Here is a 22,405-nt window from a genome sequence, read left to right as displayed (position 1 = left end):
CAACTGGTGGGAGGCAGCCCCCTCAAACATTTTATGGGGGGGCACGAAGACCCTTCAACCACTAGGAGTTGGCTCCTATAGGCGTCATGGTTGGAATTTGAACTGGGAGTTGTTGCTGTTGTTTAGTCTGGTCGTGTCTCCGTGACCCCATGGACCAGAGCACAGCAGGCACTCCTGTCTTCCACTGCCTCCCGCAGTTTGGTCAAACTCATGCTGGTAGCTTCAAGAACACTGTCCAACCATCCCGTCCTCTGTCATCAACCTTCTCCTTCTGCCCTCCATCTTTCCCAGCATCAGGGTCTTTTCCAGGGAGTCTTCTCTTCTCATGAGGTGGCCAAAGTATTGGAGCCTCAGCTTCAGGATCTGTCCTTCCAGGGAGCACTCAGGGCTGATTTCCTTCAGAATGGATAGGTTGGATCTTCTTGCAGTCCATGGGACTCTCAAGAGTCTCCTCCAGCACCATAATTCAAAAGCAACAATTCTTCGGCGATCAGCCTTCTTTATGGTCCAGCTCTCACTTCCATACATCACTACTGGGGAAAAACATAGCTTTAACATGGTAGGGATTAGTCCCCATCATTAACCTTATTTGCTAGTGTGCATAGCAAGCTTTGAGGTCAGCCCCTTTTCTTGACCTTCTTTCCTCTAGACATTTCGCTATTAAATACAGGTTTTAAAAAATGGCTGGTAACTGCAAATAGAATGCTTTCTTTTCTCGGTTCTCGTCTGCTATGCACACAGCTGGAGATATTTCTCCTTGCTTGTCTTCCCAGAACAGCCTTTGGATGAGGTTTGACACCCTTCTGGATATTCCTTTCCAAATCTCTAGCTGAAGACAATAAAAAAGGTAAAGGTAAAGGTACCCCTGCCCGTACGGGCCAGTCTTGACAGACTCTGGGGTTGTGCGCCCATCTCACTTAAGAGGCCAGGGGCCAGCGCTGTCCGGAGACACTTCCGGGTCACGTGGCCAGCGTGACATCGCTGCTCTGGCGAGCCAGAGCCGCACACGGAAACGCCGTTTACCTTCCCGCTGGTAAGCGGTCCCTATTTATCTACTTGCACCCGGAGGTGCTTTCGAACTGCTAGGTTGGCAGGCGCTGGGACCGAGCAGCGGGAGCGCACCCCGCCGCAGGGATTCGAACCGCCGACCTTTCGATCGGCAAGTCCTAGGCGCTGAGGCTTTAACCCACAGCGCCACCTGCGTCCCGTAGCTGAAGACAATAGTTTACCTCAATTTTGGGAGATGAGATGGACAGGGGGTGAAGGAACTCTAAAGAAAAGGAAGACAAAACCCAAAATTGAGGTAAAAAAGCTGAAGACAATAGTTTACCTCAATTTTGGGTTTTGTCTTCCTTTTCTTTAGAGTTCCTTCACCCCCTGTCCATCTCTCTCTCAGTGAAAAGTACTTTTCTCAACTTAGTGTCTTTGCTCCCTTCCCTTTCTCCAAAGAACTCTCTTTTACAAAAGAAGAGAGAGAAAAGAGCTTAATTCACACAGATGGTTTTGGTTCAATTCGAACAATAAATCATTCTGTCTCACCATCACACCTCCATCCCGTTTAACCAACTACCCACATCTGAGCAGTTTGTTGGAATCCCTTCGCTCAGGAGGGAAGAGTTGCCCTCTCACATTGCAGACCGTGCAGTGTGTTGGAGGAAACTCCAGGCCCTTCTTAGTGCCATATCCAGTTTGCTAATTTACAGGCGTGCCTGCCCTTTCCACAAAATTGTTTCCTTTTTGATAGGATACGGAATGTTTTGGCTGGTGTGTGTGATTTTTGGCCCTTGCGCTTGATCCGCATTTCATTGAGGTAGTGGGGGGGGGGGAACGGCTCTGCTTTCCTGGCTTATATCTTGCAAATAATGTATTACGGCTTGGAATGCTGTTCCTTCTGAGCCTAGGGTGTGTTTGTGTATGTTCAGAAGAGCAGAAATTGAATCCAGGTATTCGCAGGCAGCCCTTTCCATAGTTTAGATGGAAAAGAACATTAAGGCGGCTAGAAAGTCGCCCGGCTGCTTCAGCCTTCTGGGGTGGCCAGTACAAAACAAGAACACCCTCCTTCCCTTCACCATTTAAGGGTGCCCAATCAGAGGGTCTTGCCCCGTCCTGGCTCTGCCTTTTGGTAATGTAGGTAATGCTATTTCCCATGTGCTTCTTCCCTCTTGTGGTTCCACCCCACCCTTACAATCCACATGCCAGGAATAGTAGGGAAACTCCATAGCTGCCCCAGAGGCTGAGCTGTGATAAGGCTAGCACATTTCTCAGGCTTCATTGAATGGATTTACTGTGCCTTTCCTTCCTCACCTGCTCCTTTTTAACATGTTCCATCCGCTATCGGGTGCATTATGCCTTTCTGAATTCCAGTTGCTGGGAGTTCTGTGGGCATCTAGTTGGCCACCGTGAGAACAGGGCCCTTGGCCTGAACCAGCAGGGCTCTTTGCATGTTAACAGGAAGTTCGTTAGCAGGGGGAGGCATAGAGGCCTAATAAAGGTGAAAGCTGGATGAGGAGCAGCAGTGATAGAAAGCACAAAGTTTCATCTTTTGATTGACATGTACTGTATTTTTCGCTCTATAAGACACACTTTTTCCCCTTCAAAAATTAAGGGGAAATGTGTGTGCGTCTTACGGAGCGAATGCAGGCTCCATGGAACTCCCACTGGGCTCCGGGGGCTTCAGGCAGCTATCCACAAGCCTTCCGAGCACAGCAGGAGTTCCCACTGCGCTCCAAAGGCTTGCGGATAGCTGCCTGAAGCCTGGAGAGCGAGAGGGGTCGGTGCATACCGATCCCTCTTGCTCTCCAGGCTTCGCTGGAGAGGCGCTGCACAGTTTTCCTTCTCTGCGCAGCGCAACTTCAGCGAAGCGGGAGGAGAAATGGAAGGGGCTCCGTTTCTCCTGCTGCTTTGCTGAAGGGGCGCTAAGCAGAGAGGGGAGAATTTTTTCCCCCTGTTCTCCCCCTCCTATGGTCCAGTGCGTCCTATAGAGCGAAAAATACAGTAAGTTGACATGAAGCTTTTTAGACAAAAAAAACCTGCAGATCTAGCTACATATACTAGGTTGCATTCACTAGTACTTTACCACTAAAACTATGAATGATACTGCTCCTGCCACTGTTTTGTCTTTTTGTTTTGTTTTTAAAGTTTGCACTGGAATCGTTTTTGCATTTTCCAGTTTTTCTTGTTTTTCTATACCCAACCCACCCTTCCCCTCAGTATGAAATGCGTAGACCAAAGAGAAGCAGAGGTTTTCAATATGGCTAGACCAACAAAGAGTCCTCAAAGACACAAATTTGGTCCCTAGTCCAGTGTTTCCCAACCTTGTGCCTCCAGATGTTTTTGGCCTACAACTCCCATCATCCCTAGCTAGCAAGACCAGTGGTCAGGGATGATGGGAGTTGTAGGCCAAAAACATCTGGAGGCACAAGGTTGGGAAACACTGCCCTAGTCCACGAAAGCTTACGCTGTTATGAATTTGCTAGTCTTTAAGGGGCTGCAGGATGCTTCATTTTTGTCGCAACAGATTTGACGTGACTGTCCTTCTGGGAATCTAATTAGGACTGCGTGAAAGGGTGCTGCAGATACAAAGTGGTAGATGCTGTCTGGCCACTCTGGGAAGCAAGAAAAACCTTTGGTTGGATAGAACTGGAACTCAGCAAGTGGTAGAACTCCTGTTTCCAGCTCTGTTCAAAAAGCAGGCAAAGTAACTTCGTGTGTTCTAGAAGAAAAAAACGGAGGATGCAACAGCAGTAGGCAGTAGAAACTGGGGAGAGATGACCCTGACATTTGCAAACAGGTTATGGGAATAAGCTATTGAAGCCCAGTACATTTCAGGAAGGCCATGTCGTTCATTGCTGTGCTGATACAAAATGGTGCTTCTTGTTTTTCATGGCTTGGTTGGCTTGTCTTAAGTTGAGGGACCCAGTCCTTTCTTTATGTAAGGATTGAACAAAGATATTTTCACCCTGAATAAGGGTTTTGCAGCCAAAATGCATTGGATTTCTGCACCTGATTTCAACCGGCTGCATCTTCAAAACATGCAGGTCTATCTTCCGTGTATGTAGACAACCTGTGCAGATTGAAAACAGTAGGGCTACATTTGCTTGCTTCCTTGTTACATGCATTTGTCCCCTGCTCTACAGCAAAATACCTTGTCCCACTTGGCCTCCATTCAGCAGCAGTGCAGAAGCCAGACAACATCAACCTTTGAACGTGCAGCTCAATGGGTTTTTCTTTTCGTTTTTAAAGATTTGTTTCTTGCCGCTGCTCTAGCGCAGCTGTCGCATCTTGCTGGTTCATCAGATTGCGCGTTGAGCCTCTGGCCTAATTCACAAAACTGCATGGGAAGCTGCTGTACGCTGAGTCAGGCCATTGGTCCATCTAGCTTAGTATTGTCCACACTGATTGGCAGAGGCTGTCCAGGATTTCCGGACGGGACACTGGCAGCCCTACCCAGAGGTGTTGGGGGTTGAACCCGAGACCTCCTGCATGCAAAGCGGTATGGTTGCATCTTGAAGCACGGCAGTGTGGAAGTGGGGCCACATGTTGAACTGTTTGTGTGGAAGACCTTGTCTTCTTTATGTTACAGGGTGTTTTCATCATGTCATTGCAACTCCCATAGGGAAATACGCATTGGCATAGTGGAAAATGCCAGAGGTATGGGCAGAGCCCTTTGGGGAAGCAGTGGTGGCATATGGGCCTACCTCCACCCCTTTGCATTTCAAGTGGCTACGGGGAGCAGTGTGAACGTATTTATTGGGCCTATTATTTTGTTTTATTCTGAATCTTAAGAGCCAGACGCTGAAAGCAAAGGCTAAGTTGAGCCGAGCAAACACTCCTTTTCTTCGTTTTTCCCCCTTAAATGTTCATAATTTGCTAACAGCCTGCAAAGTGACGTCCGGGGGACAGATTTTCACAGCATGCTCACGTTATATGTCCTTGCTGCATGCTTGGGAGAGCATAGGCATCGTTTGTGCTCTGAAGGAGACAAGTTGCAGCAGGTGAAGGCGCAATAAGCATAATCCCTAGCGCATTATGTCAAAATGGAATGCCTTTTATGTTGCAGTCTGTTGATATTGGGTTAATTTTCCAGCTCGGTACGTGCATATTATACATATTTGCAAATACATGCACAGCCAAAGAGTGTTTTATGATGTCACATTTATTTCACCCACCAGGACAGCATTTTCAAATAGCTCCCAAGGCTGCATAAGAAAGGGGGTTGTCTGAATGTGTTGCCTCAACTTGCTTTCGAAATGAGTCCATGATTTGAGGTTGATTTTACGATTAATCACAGATTCTATTTGTGCAAGGTCCAAGAGCCCCCGTTCTGACAAACCATTCTAATGGGATGGGAAATCATTCTAACGGATGCGTCCGGTGTGGGTGGGTGTCAGTGTCAGAACGGGCTCTTAAGATGGAGAAAAGAAGCTAGTTGCAGCAGGTTTTCTTGACTCTTAGGCCCTGTTCTCAGTAGCGCTGTGTTTGATAGTTGCAGAAATTGCACAACTGTCCTGGGAAGTCCGGACCGTATCAGAGTTTTGAGGAGGAGCCTAGGTGAGGAGACCAGGTGCATCATACTGGTTGTCCTCACTTAGCAATAAAAGATTCTATGGCCCTTCCAATGTATTTGGAACAGCAGCTTAAGCTGAACAAGCACGTTGGTAAGGAAAATTGCAGTGCAATAGGATGGCTCAGGAAAACTTGGCAATACTTGAAGTAGACAAGGAGTCTGTATGTTCAGGTGACATAGCTGAGCTAGATTCCCTTGGAGAGAGACTTGCTTCTACAAAAATACTGGAATGAAACCCATTGCAGGGTGGCATAGCAAAGAGGTAAAGAACAAAACAGTCGTGCACAGGCTCATTGAGGGAAGTCTGTTTGCTTCTCTCTTATACTTTGACCTGAGCTAAGCTAGTGCTCATATTTTGACTCCAGCCAACAGTACTCCCACTTGCAGCGTCTGAAGGGGGGGGGTCATGTCTCTTTCCTCCCTTCCCTTATTTTAAGCCCACCTTAGAGCAGAACCCACCTTGTCACATCGATCTGTTCTCGTCTCCCTCTTTCTTCCGTGTCCTCCTCCTCAGAAAATTTGCATTTTCTTCACATTTCTGGAAGAGAGAGGAACAATCTTTGCTATCAGAGATCTCCATGTACAAACATCTTAGCACACTTGCCTTTGTGGATAAGAGTCACCCCAGATACTTGCAAGCCTTATCTTGGTCCTAAAATCTTCCAGACTGGTAACACACAGTGTATGAATGATCCTGGTTTCCAAAAAGTGGCTCTACTTCCCAAATATCCCCATCCCAGCTCTTCCATCTCTCTCCATGTTCACAAAGCCTTCCATCATTGTTGCAAAACTTCAAGCTATGCGGGAGTTCATGCGACGCCTTCCTTTTCCACAAGTATCTGCCCGGTTATTTCCTTTATAAAAAAAATAAATTGTTATGTTTTCAAATATAGATATATTATATGGAGAGCTTTTACGATCAATAAGTTGAGGGTAGGAGGGTGGGGGAAGAGAGATCCCTGAATGCTTAACCACGAAAGGGGGTTTAGTATCTCATAAAGTGAAATACGTATCTATGAATATATATATATATATAGAAATATATAGGCATATATCAGCTCTTTTCTCCTCGATGGCTGCCGTTCCTCATGCAGTGACATTGTTGACATGTCACTTCTTGAAATGTATGCAGGTCTGAGGTTCCCAACCCCCTCCCCCTCTCAACGGAGACTTTTGCTTAGACTCTTCTGCCTTTTGATAGCTACGTGACTGGGCAGGGGGCTGCTGGAGGGGGGGGCAGAAAGGCGGAAAGATGCATCTACTTAACTGGTAAGCCAACCAATAATTCACCGAAGTGCTCCTGTGAGCAGGTCCTCACAAGCTAGCATTTTTTGCCTGTCTCGTGGTTCCCGTGGCCCTGTGTTTTTTGCTACCACAGGCCTGGGTGAGCTGTGGCGTTTCATCTTTGTATCCTGCTATTTTTAAAACAAATAAACTACGTACATTAAAAAAACAACACACACACACACACGAAAGAAACCACCAACCCCGGCACTTACCAACTTGTTCTTTCAGCCACTGTTCTTACCAAACATATAATGTGCCTTTTTATTTATGCTGCAAATGTAACATTAAAATATTAACGTGGACGAGTTTGTTTGCATTCCCTTTCGGTCTCTGCATCACCAAGTGCTTCTGCCTCCAAAGGCTAGGATGGGGCAGGATTCTGCTTTCTCAACGGATGCTTTCTCTCAAGTGCGTCTTTCTATTCCTCTTCGAGTCACGCCAGAAGCAGCCACCCACAGGTCGTCCTGTCTGCTGCGCTTTTGTCCGGTCGTGGCTGGGGACTGAACCTAGGCCCTTGTACAAGCATCTCTGCCACCACTGCCTCCTGGAAGGGCCCCTCATTCCTGGAAAACCTTTCTGTTAGAGCAGATAGGGAGTCTTTTTCAAGTCTAATTCTTGGGGGGGGGGGGGAGACTGTAGGCCTGACATGGGGCTATAGAGGTCTGCCTTTTTTCAGATGTTAAGAGCAATGTTTGACCCCAAACGAGATCTTCAGGGATCCCCAGCTGAAGGCTGTTGAGGTGGTCATCTGCTTTTTGTCCTACAGCTGCCACGATCCCTAGCTAACAGGACCAGTGGTCAGGGATGATGTGATGCCCTGGGATTCTGACTCGGATGCTGAACCTGAGGGATCCCAGCCTGCACAGGATTCCCCACCTCCAGAACCAGCTGAGCCAGGGCTGGGGCATGAGCCTGAAGGGTCCTCACCTGTGCCGGATCCTCAGGTGCAGGCACCAGCTGAATCTGCTCTGGCTCCTGAGCTGATGGAGGACCCATTGCCTGCAGGTGCTCCACTCTCGGCCCGTCAGAGAAAGCTAAGGTTGCCTCTGGGTCCGGTAACCCTCCAGCCTCTCCTGAGCTGCAGAGGCTCAGGGCAGAGAGGCGGAGGGAACTAAGTTCCCACAGGAGGAGTGCTCGCCTCCAGGCCAGGAGAGGCGGGCGAGTCACCAGAGGATCGGGGCAGATAAAAGCCAGCCAGCCCCAGTCCCAAGTTGTGGGAGCAACATTGTTGGTTGCTAGTTCCTGCCTGAATCCTGTCCTGCTTTCATGACCTGCCCTGGCTCCCTGCTTGCAAACCTGTTCCTGACTTCACCCTGCACCCAGCTTCAACTACTACGGACTGCCTCCATGTTGCACCTTTGACCACAGACCGGATTTGGACCTCGCCTCTCGGGTAACCCACGGGACCAGATGATGGGAATTGTAGTCCCAAAACATCTGGAGGGCTGAGTTTGCCTATGCCTGGCCTATAGGCCTCTGGTTTGTCCACCAGGCGTGGCCCTATGGTGAGGCAGCCACCTCAGGTAGCAGGTGCTGGGCAGTATTTGTGAGGTGGCAGTACTCCACCCCCACTATTCCTCCTGAGCTGAGCTCCCTGGCCAGTCCCCTCAGATGGAAGGCAGAACTGTGTGTCACCCAGTCTGCCCTGTACCCCCTAAACTAGCCCTCTGCCCCCAGGTGAGATGGAGGGGGCCACCTTGTGTTGAAGTTAGAGCCAATGACCTTCAGTACAATGAATGGGAGGGTGGGCGCCATCTTACCCTTCACCTCAGCTCCCTGTCGGTTGCTGTGCAAACAGAATACAGGACTAGATCGGCAAGGGGTGGGAAACCTTTTTCAAGGATCTCATTAGCCTGGAAAAGAGGAGATACGATAGCCATCTTCAAATATCTCAAGGGCTGTCCCATGGAAGATGCATCAAGCTTGTTTTTTCCTGCTCTGCAGGGTAGCACTTGAACCAATGGCTTCAAGTTACAAGAAAGGAGATTCCGTTAGGAGGAACTTTCTGGATGTAAGAGCTGTTCAGCAGTGGAATGGACTCCTTTGGAAGGCTTTAAAGCAGAGTTTGGATGGTCATCTGTCAGGGATGCTTTAGCTGAGATTCCTGCATCGCGGGGAGTTGGCCTAGAGTTGGGGCCCCTTCTTCCCAGGCTTCCAGGAACCACATGCCACTGGCAAAAGTGGGCAGAACAACAGGTGTAAATGTTACCTTTGTGCAGTAGGCTAGTTTCTACACACACACACAAAAGGGCATTTTCGGAGGATGCATTCCAGCCAAGTACAGTGGTACCTCGGGTTACATACGCTTCAGGTTACAGACTCCGCTAACCCAGAAATAGTCCTTCAGGTTAAGAACTTTGCTTCAGGATGAGAACAGAAATCATGCTGCGGCGGCAGCGGGAGGCCCCATTAGCTAAAGTGGTGCTTCAGGTTAAGAACAGTTTCAGGTTAAGTGCGGACCTCTGGAACGAATTAAGTACTTAACCCGAGGTACCACTGTACGTTAAAAACATTCAATGCAAGGGCAAAGCAGAGCTGGTGATCGGTTTGGCTGCCCGAGGGGGTATGACCTGGGAAGACTTCCAGACTTCCATCTGGTCCTGGAAGGCTCTACCCCAAGGGCCTGAAGTTCCCCTCACCCTGAGATAGGCCTGTGGTCTGAGCCACCAGGGCTCTCCTTCGGTTTGCCAGTGGAGGCTAGAGATACCAGTGCCAGCCATGGAGGAAGTCCTCTCCTGCCAATGATCCAGATAGTTGGTGCGTCAGCTGCTAGGCTGCGCTTCTTCCTCAGACCTGTCCTTTGTTTCCAACCAAGTGTGAGCCAACAATGAACCTGTTACCAGAACGACCAAATGCCACTGGGGGTTGCATCATAGAGGAGTCATACTGCCTTGGCTCTGCTTGGTGCTGTTTGTGTCCCCTTTGTGATGCCTTCAGGAGTCTCTGAGAGCCAGTGTGGTGTAGTGGTTAAGAGCGCTAATCTCGTAATCTGGGGAACCGGGTTCGCTTCCCTGCTCCTCCACATGCAGCTGCTGGGTGACCTTGGGCTAGTCACACTGCTTTGAAGTCTCTCAGCCCCACTCACCTCGCAGAGTGTTTGTTGTGGGGGAGGAAGGGAAAGGAGAATGTTAGCCGCTTTGAGACTCCTTAAGTGAAAGGCGGGATATCAAATCCAAACTCTTCTTCTTCTCTCTGGCTCTTGAAGAAACATTAAATGGATTAATCTCCCAGCCCCTGGGGCTCTTGCATTAAGGCAATCTTCAGGAGCAAAGGAAACTACTTTGTACTGAGTCAGTCCCTTGGTTCACCTAGGTCACTCTTGTCTGCTGTAACTGGCAGGGGCTGCAACATTGGGGGGGGGGCACCTTTCCTAGCCCTACTAGTGGAGATGCTAGACTCTATCACTCAGAGCTAGTGTCCTTTTTCCAATGAGTTTCTTCTTACTGGATTCAGTCTCTGAGCAGAACTTTCTCCAGTGGCACAGTCAACAAGTTGTTGTTTAGTTATTTAGTCGTGTCCGGCTCTTCGTGACCCCATGGACCAGAGCACACCAGGCACTATATGCCTGTTATCTTTGTCCATGGAGTTTTCTGGGCAGGGATACTGGAGTGGCTTGCCGGTTCCTGCTCCAGGTGGATCACGTTTGGTCAAAACTCTCCACTATGACCTGTCCATCTTGGGTGGCCCTGCACGGCGTAGCTCATAGCTTCTCTGAGTTATTCAAGCCCCTTCACCACTGCAAGGCAGTGATCCATGAAGGGGACAGTCAACAAGACACCCCCCCAAAAAAAATATTTTTATTTATTCATTTCATTTTGATACCACCTTTATCTTCCAAGTTGCTCAATGCAGATCTTGGGGAAACAGTGGCCCTTCAGACGTCTTTAAGGGGGGCCGGGCGCAACATCTGGGGGGGGCGCTAGCACTCGCAGCTCTCTGCCCCTACCTGGCTCCACGGGTTAGGGGGCGCAAATTACTTGCCTTGCCCCAGGTGCTGACAACCCACGCTACGCCACTGTTTAAGCTTCCACCAGCAGATTGAGAGTTCTAGTCCAGGGGTCAGCAAACTTGTTCAGCAGGGGGCCGGTTGACTGTCCCTCAGACCTTGTGGGGGCCAGACTATATTTGGGGGGGGTGAACGAATTCCTATCCCCCACAAATAACCCAGAGATGCATTTTAAAGAAAAGGACACATTCTACTCATGTAAAAACGGGCCGGATTTAGAAGGCAATTGGGCCGGATCTGGCCCCCGGGCCTTAGTTTACCTACCCATGTTCTAGTCCAACAACATGCTGAGGGTTGCAGGATCCCACCACCTATTTTAACCAGCAGACTGATCCCCTGTGAGTTAAAAGGAAGAGAACGAATCAGCTTAAATGCTATTTAATTGGTTCTTAGCTACACTATCAGGGATCTGCGTAGGCTTGCAGGGTATGTGTGTGCCCTAGATTTTTTTGGGGGGGGGGAGATTCACGGCAGCATCTCGAGTTCTGGTTGCCAGTCTGCGATCCCCCCGTGGTGGTGTCGTAGAATTGCAGCGTGCTCGCCTTTCTTGACGGAAAGCAGTTTCAGCCTCTCCAAACCTGGCTAATATAATAAGCCTCCCTGTTGAGTCACATATCTTAGCCCGCATTTCCTGCTGCCAACCACACGATGGCAGCATTGCTCCACCAGAAGTCGCAGCAACTACCGAGTCTAAATGGAGATCTTCTAAAGACAGCCCATCTGCATTCATTTCACTGAATGCAGGAACCAATAACCTGCAAACTGCACCCCTTGGCCCAGTATTGTTACTTGTCCTCCAGAGTGCGGTGGCAGATGTATATTACACGGGTCTCTGTGCACAGCCCCTTTGCAGGGGTGGGGGCACTATTTGTTCACCTAAATAAATGATTATGTCCAAAAATATGAGGGTACTAAATGCGTAAGAGTGGATTAATTAAACACACGGGTTACTTTTTAAAAGTTATATTATTTACCGGGGGGGTGGCCTCTCCCTTCCCGATTGCTCCATTCATCAGCCGCCCACCCCCCAAATTTAACCACCTAGATCATGGATAGGCAAACTAAGGCCCGGGGGCCAGATGCAGCCCAATCGCATTCTCAATCCGGCCCGTGGACGGTCTGGGAATCTGTGTGTTTACATGAGTAGAATGTGTGGTTTTATTTAAAATATGCAGATGATACCCAGCTCTACCTCTCTTTCAAATCAGAAACAGTGAAGGCGGTGAAGGTCCTGTGTGAGTGTCTGGAGGCGGTTGGAGGATGGATGGCGGCTAATGGATTGAAGTTGAATCCTGACAAGACAGAAGTACTGGTTTTGGGGGACAGGGGGCGGGCTGGTGTGGAGGACTCCCTGGTCCTGAATGGGGTAACTGTGCCCCTGAAGGACCAGGTGCGCAGCCTGGGAGTCATTTTGGACTCACAGCTGTCCATGGAGGCACAGGTCAATTCTGTGTCCAGGGCAGCTGTTTATCAGCTCCACCTGGTACGCAGGCTGAGACCCTACCTGCCCGTGGACTGTCTCACCAGAGTGGTGCATGCTCTAGTTATCTCCCTCTTGGACTACTGCAATGCGCTCTACGTGGGGCTACCTTTGAAGGTGACCCGGAAACTACAACTAATCCAGAATGCAGCAGCTAGACTGGTGACTGGGGGTGGCCACCGAGACCACATAACACCGGTCTTGAAAGACATACATTGGCTCCCAGTACGTTTCCGAGCACAATTCAAAGTGCTGGTGTTGACCTTTAAAGCCCTAAACGGCCTCGGCCCAGTATACCTGAAGAAGCGTCTCCACCCCCATCATTCTACCCGGACACTGAGGTCCAGCGCCGAGGGCCTTCTGGCGGTTCCCTCATTGCGAGAAGCAAAGCTACAGGGAACCAGGCAGAGGGCCTTCTCGGTAGTGGCGCCCGCCCTGTGGAACGCCCTCCCATCAGATGTCAAAGCAATAAGTAACTACCTGACATTCAGAAGACATCTTAAGGCAGCCCTGTTCAGGGAAGTTTTTAATCTGTGATATTCTACTGTATTTTTGGTTTCTATGGAAGCCGCCCAGAGTGGCTGGGGAAACCCAGCCAGATGGGCGGGGTACAAATAATAAATTATTATTATTATTATTATTATTATTATTATTATTATTATTATTATTATTAAAATGTATCTCTGGGTTATTTGTGGGGCATAGGAATTCGTTCATTCCCCCCCCCAAAAAAATACAGTCCAGCCTCCCACAAGGTCTGAGGGACAGTGGACCGGCCCCCTGCTGAAAAAGTTTGCTGACCCCTGACTTAGACGAGTGTCCGCTTCTCACCGCATGCAATTACAAAACCTGTTTTTACCTTCACAATCCTGTTTTTGAAACCAGTCCTTTTCTATTCTGCGGCCCCACCCTACACCTATTTTCATCTCCACCCCCATTTCATAGAATCATAAAATTATAGAATTGGAAAGGGACCCCATGGGGTCATCTAGTCCAACCCCCAGCAATGTAGGAATCTCAGCTCAAGCATCCATGACAGATGGCCACCCAACCTCTGCTTAAAACCCACCAAGGAAGGAGAGCCCACCACCTTCCAAGGGAGACCGTTCCCCTGTCGAACAGCTCTTGCTGTCAGAAAGTCCTTCCTGATGTTTAGTTGGAATCCTCTTTTCTTGAAATGTTTATTTACATATATAAATTTCATGGGCAATCACTTGTCAACATTGTCCATTTAGAAAGCATCCTTTGCCACAAGCTATACAAATGCTTGGAGAATATATCTTCTTATCACTTTGCACAAGTGTAATATCATTTCTAGATGGTATTTGTAGCTGAGAAATTAACTTTGCCAAGAAAACCCAACTGGGCCATGAGTGATTTCAAATTATCTCCCAGGTCAATCTCCAACATTTGGCTCACCCATTCCCACAGACTTGGGATGTATCGATAATCTGAAGAAAATGTTATCTGAATCAATTCATCTTCTTTGCGTTTCCATTACATCAGCTCCCTCTGCAAGAATTAGCCTGTTTCCAGGCCTCTTACTCCCTCCTTTGTAAGCCCCTATTTCCACCTTCACCCGCTTTCCCCTCCCTCCTCCTTTCAATTCCTCCTTGCACACAGACTGCCTCTATTTCAATGCCTCTCCCTTCTTGCTGTTATATAAACCCCTACTTTGCCCAAACACACCCCACAATTGGCTTCACCCTTTCCCCCAACCTCTTCCTTCCTCCTTTCCTAAACTCCAGCTCAGGCATAGGCAAACTCGGCCCTCCAGATGTTTTTGGGACTACAACTCCCATCATCCCTGACCACTGATCCTGTTAGTTAGGGATGGTGGGAGTTGCAGTCCCAAAAAATCTGGAGGGCCAAGTTTGCCTATGCCTGCTCTAGCTTCTAGGAAGCGAAGCAACATCTCTGGAATAAAGCCTGACATACAGCTGACCAAATTGGGGGCCTTTTTTGATTCCTTTGCCCATGGAACATGCCTCCTCTGATGGGCTCCTTCCCCGAGGCGGCAACGAACCTGGCATCGCCTATGATATTATAGGGCAGGTCTGTGCAATGGGGTCAAAGCAGCCTCATGGGCCCCATGGCGAGGCCAGAAGTTCCCCCCTGCTGCTGTAATAGGTCAACACCGAAATATAAACAAGACCTCCTTCCTAAAAAGTATGCCAATCTTTGGTGATATTTTCCTTGTTCTTTCAGCTTGCCTGTTTCCTGGTCTTCATCTACAGGTGATCTTTAATGCAAGGCATGGGCATGGTGGGGGGGGGGCAGCTGCCCACCCAAATCAAGTAAATAAATAAAAACACTTAACTAAAATAATCAGAATACAGTGGTGCCTCGGTTTTCAAATGTCTCAGAAGACGAAGGTTTCGGTTTTCAAATGTTGAAAACCTGGAAGTAAATGCTTCCGTTTTCAAACGCGCCTCAGAAGTCGAATGGCTTCCACTCTGTCTCCCCTCCCCCCCCCCACCATTTTCTCTATTGAATTTGCAGACCAACCTTTGCACCTCGGTTTTCAAACGTTTTAGAAGTCGAACGGCCTTCTGGAATGGATTACGTTCAAAAACCCAGGTACCACTGTATATGAAACTGAAATGCTCGCGTGATGTTGTGGCGCATTCTAGTGCCGCAACTGGCAACTGGATTGAGTGATAGGTGTGGAATCCACAAACTGACCAATCATGTTGCAGGTAGCTGGGTTCTGGAAGCTTCTCTTAGTTTTCAAGTTGCTGAAGATTTTGGCTGATTTTTCTGAGCACTTGGGGTCAGAAGAAAGCAATTTAAAACAACTGTTGTTGAGACATTTCATTCCGAATCTGCCAGACAGAGCCAGACAGAGGACGATGACGGGTGGGTGTCCTGCTGCCGCCCTTCCAACATAAATCCTGGCTACACCCATGTTGCAAGGGAACACCATACAGGGACATTGCCTCTTATTTATATTGGGAACAGGGCTTGCTTGGGGAAAGAGAAGTCCAGTCTTCCTCAGATGCAAGCTGATCGTCTTCTTCCCACCACCCCCTCGAAGCAAATGTACTGCTGTGCGTGATGAATGGGTCACACACAACTCCGCTGATGAATACGAACCTGTCCCTGCTCCGAGGAGTTGACTGTTATTGGGACCATCAGTCAGGTGCCAATCAGATGGGTCCTTGTAGGCCTCCAGCAAAACATGGCGTGGAGATTAATATGCAGTTATGCTGATGTCTCACTTTCTCGTGTTGCCGGAGGGCGGTGCAGGAAGGGGGGGCAGGACACCTCGCAAAAACATTTGTCAGGACTCCATCATCTCCCCAGCTTTTCCTCCTCTCGTAGATGGAAAAGCTAAGCAAGGGGAAGAGGCGTCGCTCACTGGATTAGTTCAAGGTGCATTGGAACGAAATGAACAGTGCCAAAGTGTGTTGTGTTGCTATTCCCCTACTGACGGCTCTGTCTTTGTTTTAGGGACGCCGTGAAACTCGGGAGCGATTTAGTTCACCCAATCTTCTTCTCAGACCCAGCAGAGGGAGGTTTTTTAACACTTTGACCCCTTTTCACGTGACCTGCTGTGGCAACTAGATTTCTTTGCACTGTGTTTTGAGTCTCCCCCTTCCCAGCTATCTCCCTTCACCCAGGTTCTGTTTCATAGCGGCTGTTCCTTCTGACAGAAGCGTAGCATGGTTTGCTAGTGCCCGGGGCGGGCAAGTTGCTGATACTGCTGGAGCTGCCCCCCACTGGAGCCAAGCGGGGTTATGCTGCGCTGCCTGCCAGCCTGTGCAGGGGGAAGCCTGGCCGGCCAATGCGGCAGTACACAGAGCAAGGAGCGAGTGATCAGGAGAGGCGGTCTCTCTCAACTGTTTTCTTTTATCCAAAGCCTTGCCTGTTCCCGCCACCTTTATTAAAAGCAGGCTTAGTGTCTTCTAACCAGCTGTCTGATAGGCAGAAATCCAACAAGTGGAGTTACTTCCAGTGCCAGGTCTCTCGATTTCTGCCTGTCCCCAGTTGTGCAGCCTGTCCCCCCCCCCCCCAAAAAAGAATGGTGTAGTATCCCTCTGTGTGGCAAATCTGGAAAGAAAATATCCGCACCAACTTAAAATGGATGAGACCCCCCACACACCCCACACCTGAATGTCTAGGGCTGCATCATTTGGGGCCTGGGCCTGCACGCCAGCCTCCTCCCACCCCAGCAGCTCCCCCCCCCCCATCCTTGTCCTGTCGCCTGCCTGTTTTCCCGTTTCTTGGTAAATGGTTTTCATTAAGCTGTAAAAAGCTCGGCTTCGTCGACGTGAACGCCCCGGGGACGGGGGCTTTGCAGGCTGTGCAAGCGGGGACGTGACAAATGTCTGGTCCCGAGTCGCCTCTGGCATTCACAGGCCCATCAAGCTGATGGTGGGAGACCTTGGGGAGTATGAGGGAAGCGGTCAGTGTCCGGGGAAGAACCTGGGCCTCCGTCCCCATCCCCCCCCCCCCCGGTGGTGTACAAACGGCGACGTACAAGCAATTAGCTACCAAATCCCCAACAGAACTTAAGAGAGCTGTTTGGGGCTGGATTTATCCTCGCAATTACGCACAAATCAGCCCCAGCCAGTGGTGGCGGAGGCTCTGTCGGGGGGGCCGTGGCAGTCCCTCTCCGCTCGTCACGGGGAGGTGCCGGCGGGGCCCCCTCGCAAACTCGCCTTACAAATGGGTCGCCGTCGCTGCCATCAATCCCACCCTGTGCTGCTGTTGCCCCACCACCATCACCCGCGCCGGAGACAGATATATAAAGGCAGCGCCAAAGCAAAAAGGGAAGCGCTTTGAGAGAGAGCAGGCCTGTCAAGATGGAAGCTGCCCGCCTTCTGCTCGCCTTGGCATTGCTCTCTGGCAGCCTCAAGCCAAGCCGAAGCCTTGAGGAGGGGATGGGCTCCCAAGAGGCAGAGGAGCCCGACGGCTACCCGGAAAGACTCTTCAGCTGGATGGTGAGTGGCCTCCAACAAGGCGGCGGCCTAGAGGGCAGGGGAGGGTGCCAAGCGAACTTTGATGCTGCTTAGTCAGTTATTGCAGGGTGGTGGGGCATGGCTCTGTTCACAGATACACCGCACCGCACCACACACACACACACACACACACACACACACACACGTTTATCCTCCTCCCACAGCCCTGTGAGGTCAGCTGGGCTGAGAGAGAATAACAGACCCAGCGTCCCACAGTGAGCAAGCCTAGGTTTAAATCCCCAATCTGCTCATTGTGGGGCTTGAGTGAGGATTTGAACCTGACTCTACCCTATGGGGACGCGGGTGGCGCTGTGGGTTAAACCACAGAGCCTAGGGCTTGCCAATCAGAAGGTCGGCAGTTCGAATTCCCGCGACGGGGTGAGCTCCCGTTGCTCGGTCCCTGTTCCTGCCAACCTAGCAGTTCGAAAGCATGTCAAAGTGCAAGTAGATAAATGGGTACCGCTCCAGTGGGAAGGTAAACGGCGTTTCCGTGCGCTGCTCTGGTTCGCCAGAAGTGGCTTAGTCATGCTGGCCACATGACCCGGAAGCTGTATGCCGGCTCCCTCGGCCAATAAAGCGAGATGAGCACCGCAACCCCAGAGTCAGGCACGACTGGACCTAATCGTCAGGGGTCCCTTTACCTTTACCTACCCAGTCCTAGTCCAGCACACTAACCATTATGCCACAATGACTTGTGGAGGTGTTTTGGGTCCCCCACCCAGTTGAGAGAGGGAGAAAAGTTTGGCCAAGCTGGAAGCCATTGCTGCCTCCAGAAAGTCAGTATAACATAAGCCCAGAGTGGGACTGGCAAATGAGGGACTTTTCCTTCCTTCCTTCCTTCCTTCCTTCCTTCCTTCCTTCCTTCCTTTCCCAGACGCTTGCTGAGATCCAGGCAGTCACCCCCCCACAGGAGAGGGTGACACCATTGTAGTCTGTGGGGCTCTAAGACTGCTGGAACTTGGGATCAAATCCTCCTCAGCCACCACCTCACTAGGTGGCCTTGAGCAAGCCATACTACCTAGTTCTTTCTAGCTGCAAAATGGGCAAAATAGTGCATGCCTACCATGCAGTGCTGTTGTAAAAGATTCCTGTGAATGTATGCAAAGTGCTTTGCATTATTAAGATGTTAACCCGAGCTGGCTATATACCCTGTGACAACAGCAGAGCTCTAGCATGCGCAAGGCACAAGAATCCTCAGAATCTGGGTTTCCTTTTCCTTTTCCTTTTCCTTTTCCTTTCCTTTCCTTTTTAAAAGCAATTTTCTAAACATGGAAGTGTGAGGGTGAATCCCAGAAAGCCCAAAGCATAAAGTGATCAGTCAGAGTTCCTGGTGGTCCACAGGTCCCCTGCATAGCTGCTTGCCCTCCCCATGCAGAGAAAATGAAATTATGCGTAAGAAGCAAATATGCACAGATATTCACGCAATTTTCAGAGCGTGTTAAGCCTATGTTGAAGCAAAGCCAACAATGCGTCTTCCTGGCACCTTTAAAGATAGAGTTGTATCCGCTGCTATTCAGAGTAGATGTACTGAAATTAATAAACGTGACTAACTTGGGTCCATTTATTTCAGTGTGTCTACTCTAAGTGAAACTTGTTGGCGACAACCCAGGCGAATGGCATAAGCCTTAGTGGACTAGAGACCATTTCACCAGATGGAGCTTATGTCATAATAAATATCTTTAAGGTGTCACGAGACTCTGTTGGATTTTGCCAATATTCACAATTTGTGTAAGGCAATCTCCAGAATTTCAGCTGTTTTTGGTGTACTGTGTGTGTGTGTGTGTGTGTGTGTGTGTGTGTGAGAAATTGTAAGAAATATAATTGGTTTGACATTATGTTGGGTGGATAGAGCTTACAATTGTTCAGGAATTACCATCATTACGCAACTGTGAGGAGCCAGCCCGCTCAGTCTGTACAGCATGAGACTTGAAATCTCAAGGTTGTGGGTTCAAATCCCACATCGGACAAAAGGATTCCCACATTGCAGGGAGTTGCACTAAATCAGTGCTGGATTTACGTATAAGCTAAACAAGCTATAGCTTAGGGTCCCACTCTCTTGGGGGCCCCCAGAAAATTTAATTGTATTTCAGTTCAACAATTACTTTGATAAAATACATATTTTGTTATGTGCAAATGGCTTTAGTTACCTATTAGGTCCATAAGTTACCATATAGCATATATTCAACACACAAAAACAGCGACAATTTGTTGATGACAAAGGACAGCTGGACATATAAAGGGCCCCATTACCTCCAGTAGCTTAAGGGCCTCATCAAACCTAAATCCGACCCTGGACTAAATGACCCCCATGGACACTTCCACCTCTACAATTCTGTGATTCTTTGATTCTATGAATAATGTGATGCCCATGCTGTTTTCCCTGATCCTCAAGCTACTTCCTGGTCTTGCAGGGAACTCGTCTCTTGTTGAATTTCTCAAATGACCCCCACTTTTTAATTGTCCACCCAGCTGCAAGAAAACGAGGACCATCCTGTCCAGCTTCCCCCTGAGGAGCATCCCCTGGGCGTCCTTCTCCGTTCCCTCCTTCACGCTGTGCAGAGACCTGGTCGCAGCCCCTCCTTCCTGTTCCAGCCCCAAAGGTAAGGAGTGTGGGGGTCGATGCAGCCAGGCAGAAGCACGTATTCTGGCTACACTAGAGGGTGCACAAGTGGATGGAGGGGGCGGTTCATTTAATTTCCCCCTTCCTTTCTCAAGCTCCAATTGCGTTAATTTTCCAGTTCTTGGAATTACATCTGTTGTTTCATTTTGGCCATGGAGACCCAGCAAGTCGTCTCCTGACGATGGTTTGAGTGTTTTCCATCCAAATAGTATTTGCACGCGTTCTCCAAGGCCTCACAATACCCACAGATCAGGCATAGGCTCCCCCATTTAAGAGTCAATTTTTAAAAGACAAACAGAGCATCCTTGCTATCTAAATGACCATTCCCACCTGTCAGTTTCATGGGTCTTTCTTAGACCCTTCATCTCTATGACCTTTTTTCTGCAACTGCTCAGAACACTTTCCTGTGTTACCTATTGCAAAAGCTGTGCTTGCAATGCCCCTAAAAACTGAACCATTTTTCAATCGTTCCCTTGTCTTGTGTTCAAATCCCCACCCATCAATGCCTGTAGCAACAACAAGGGGACTCTGGTTCGTTTCAGTAGTTCTGGAGGATGCAATTCTGTTCTCCTTGGGATGGGGACGGTGGGGGAATGCAAAACACTATTCCAAGACACCTAGCTGCACAGCTCTGCTTCCTTCTCATCATCCGTCTGGCAGAAGTGATGACTTGGTGGGCGCAAGCAGGACAAAGAGTCCAGAGAGCTACAAGTGCTGTGTTTTTGAGTGCCAAAAATGTTCCCCAGGCAACTTGCTTTGTGCTGCTTTCCATCTCTGTATCCACCCTCATCGTTCTGCCTGGACACTGAGGTCCAGCGCTGAGGGCCTTCTGGTGGTTCCCTCACTGCGAGAAGCCAAGTTACAGGGATCCAGGCAGAGGGCCTTCTCGGTAGTGGCACCCGCCCTGTGGAACGCCCTCACACCAGATGTCAAAGAGAAGAACTACCAGACTTTTAGAAGACATCTGAAGGCAGCCCTGTTTAGGGAAGCTTTTAATGTTTAACAGACCACTGTATTTTAATACTTTGTTGGAAGCTGCCCAGAGTGGCTGGGGAAACCCAGCCAGATGGGCAGGGTATACCATATTTTTCGCCCTATAGGACGCACTTTTTCCCCTCCAAAAATGAAGGGGAAATCTGGGTGCGTCCTATGGGGCAAATGCAGGCTTTCGCTGAAGCTTGGAGAGCGAGAGGGGTCGGTGCGCACCAACCCCTCTCGCTCTCCAGGCTTCAGGAAGACATCCGCAGCCTAGGCAGCCCTGCAGGAGTTCCCCGCAGGGCTCCCCACGCTGCGGATAGCAGCCTGCCGCCCGGCGGGCAAGGCGCCCTGAAGCAGAGCACCCCTCGCGCCAGGCAGACATCGGCCAGCCCCACAAGCTCGGGGGACAGCAGGGAGGCGCAGTGCCGCCATCCCGCTGTTCCTCGACCTGGTTTGGTTTCCCCGACCTGCTTTTGGGGGGGAAATAAAGGGAAAAAAAATTTCCTTTATTTCCCCCCCCAAAAAAACTAGGTGCGTCCTATGGGATGGAGCGTCCTATGGGACGAAAAATAAGGTAAATAATAAACTATTATTGTTGTTGTTGTTGTTGTTTCTGCAGATTTGGCCGTGAGGCCCGGGCCAGCTCCAGCAGCGGTGGCCTAATCAAGCCACGGGCTTGGGACGCCGTGGCTCCTCAGTTTCTGAGCATGGCTGTTCCGCAGCGCTTTGGCAAGAAGAAATGAAGTCGAGGACAGCAACGCACAGAACTGCCACCACCCGGTCCTTGCACCGAGAACTAGTGCCGCACTGGGTCGAAAAGCCTCCCCTTCCACTCGTCCTTCTGTGTCATCTCTGGGTTACCCGGGTGACTGACCCTCCTGTTTAGGGGTTTGTGCTTTGCCACTTGCTAATAATAAAAAATAGTTACATCTTGGAACCTACTACAATCTTTTCTGTCACGTAGGCCAACTAGAGCAGGGAACCCGTGGTCCTCCTGACATTGTCAAGACTCCCATTGTTCAGGCGGCGTTGCCATATCCCAGTTCTGTAAATCTTAACTTTCCCCCCACATAATACGCAAACGAACTTACGGAACTCCCTGCCACTGGGGGGTCGCAACATGGGAAGCTGGTCACCAGAGCAAGGTGTGCCAAGAGTCCCACAAAATTTCTTCACAAGGGAGGAGGATGGAGAGGAAAATCAGAGAAAATTACCCCTGTCTATAGCGACCCAACAGCTCCAGGGCCGCTTGGCTACCATTGGAGAGGAAGGAGTGATTTGAAGTGTGTCTCAGCAAATTAAATGAATGATGCTTTTGGGAAGGGAAAATTATTGGGGCTGCCAACTTCTCCTTTGCCTTGGTCCCAAGCAAATTACTTGCCTCCATCTCACCCAGTATCCTGTTTCTAAGAGCAGCCACCCAAATGCCTCTGGAAAGCATATGATAATTCCAGCAGTGGGAGCATCCCCTGTATTCAGAAGTAACTGCCTTTTGGCCTGGATA

General features: G+C 49.6%; 2 protein-coding genes across 2 annotated transcripts in view; both read left to right on the top strand.

Annotated features, from left to right (window-relative positions):
* Positions 1-7,155, top strand: part of LOC310839911 (cyclic AMP-dependent transcription factor ATF-7) — a 113,664-nt gene extending 106,509 nt beyond the window's left edge. The window contains exons 13-15 of the mRNA XM_083728923.1: positions 198-847; positions 1,326-3,302; positions 3,443-7,155. The gene's annotated coding sequence lies outside the window, so the exon portion shown is untranslated. The remainder of the gene's footprint in view (positions 1-197; positions 848-1,325; positions 3,303-3,442) is intronic.
* Positions 7,156-14,877: 7,722 nt separating this feature from the next.
* NPFF (neuropeptide FF-amide peptide precursor) lies at positions 14,878-21,876 on the top strand. Its single transcript, XM_083729126.1, has 3 exons — positions 14,878-17,285; positions 19,773-19,903; positions 21,521-21,876. Exons 1-3 carry the CDS (start codon positions 17,148-17,150, stop codon positions 21,642-21,644), a joined length of 393 nt encoding a protein of 130 aa, XP_083585252.1. The 5' UTR covers positions 14,878-17,147; the 3' UTR covers positions 21,645-21,876.
* The last annotated feature ends 529 nt before the right edge of the window (positions 21,877-22,405 follow it).

This window comes from Podarcis gaigeae, assembly GCF_964106915.1.
Source record: "Podarcis gaigeae genome assembly, chromosome: 2".
NCBI lineage: Eukaryota > Metazoa > Chordata > Lepidosauria > Squamata > Lacertidae > Podarcis > Podarcis gaigeae.
The sequence above is the reverse complement of the archived record's forward strand: the minus strand, read 5'-3'. Positions and strand labels throughout refer to the sequence as shown.

What these genes read in the sequence shown, in the direction of transcription:
- NPFF (XM_083729126.1), top strand. Translation starts at nt 17,148, where the DNA reads ATGGAAGCTGCCCGCCTTCTGCTCGCCTTGGCATTGCTCTCTGGCAGC. An exon ending in AAAGACTCTTCAGCTGGATG is followed by an intron (nt 17,286 to 19,772) that starts GTGAGTGGCCTC and finishes TTGTCCACCCAG; the next exon opens with CTGCAAGAAAACGAGGACCA. An exon ending in TTCCTGTTCCAGCCCCAAAG is followed by an intron (nt 19,904 to 21,520) that starts GTAAGGAGTGTG and finishes TTGTTTCTGCAG; the next exon opens with ATTTGGCCGTGAGGCCCGGG.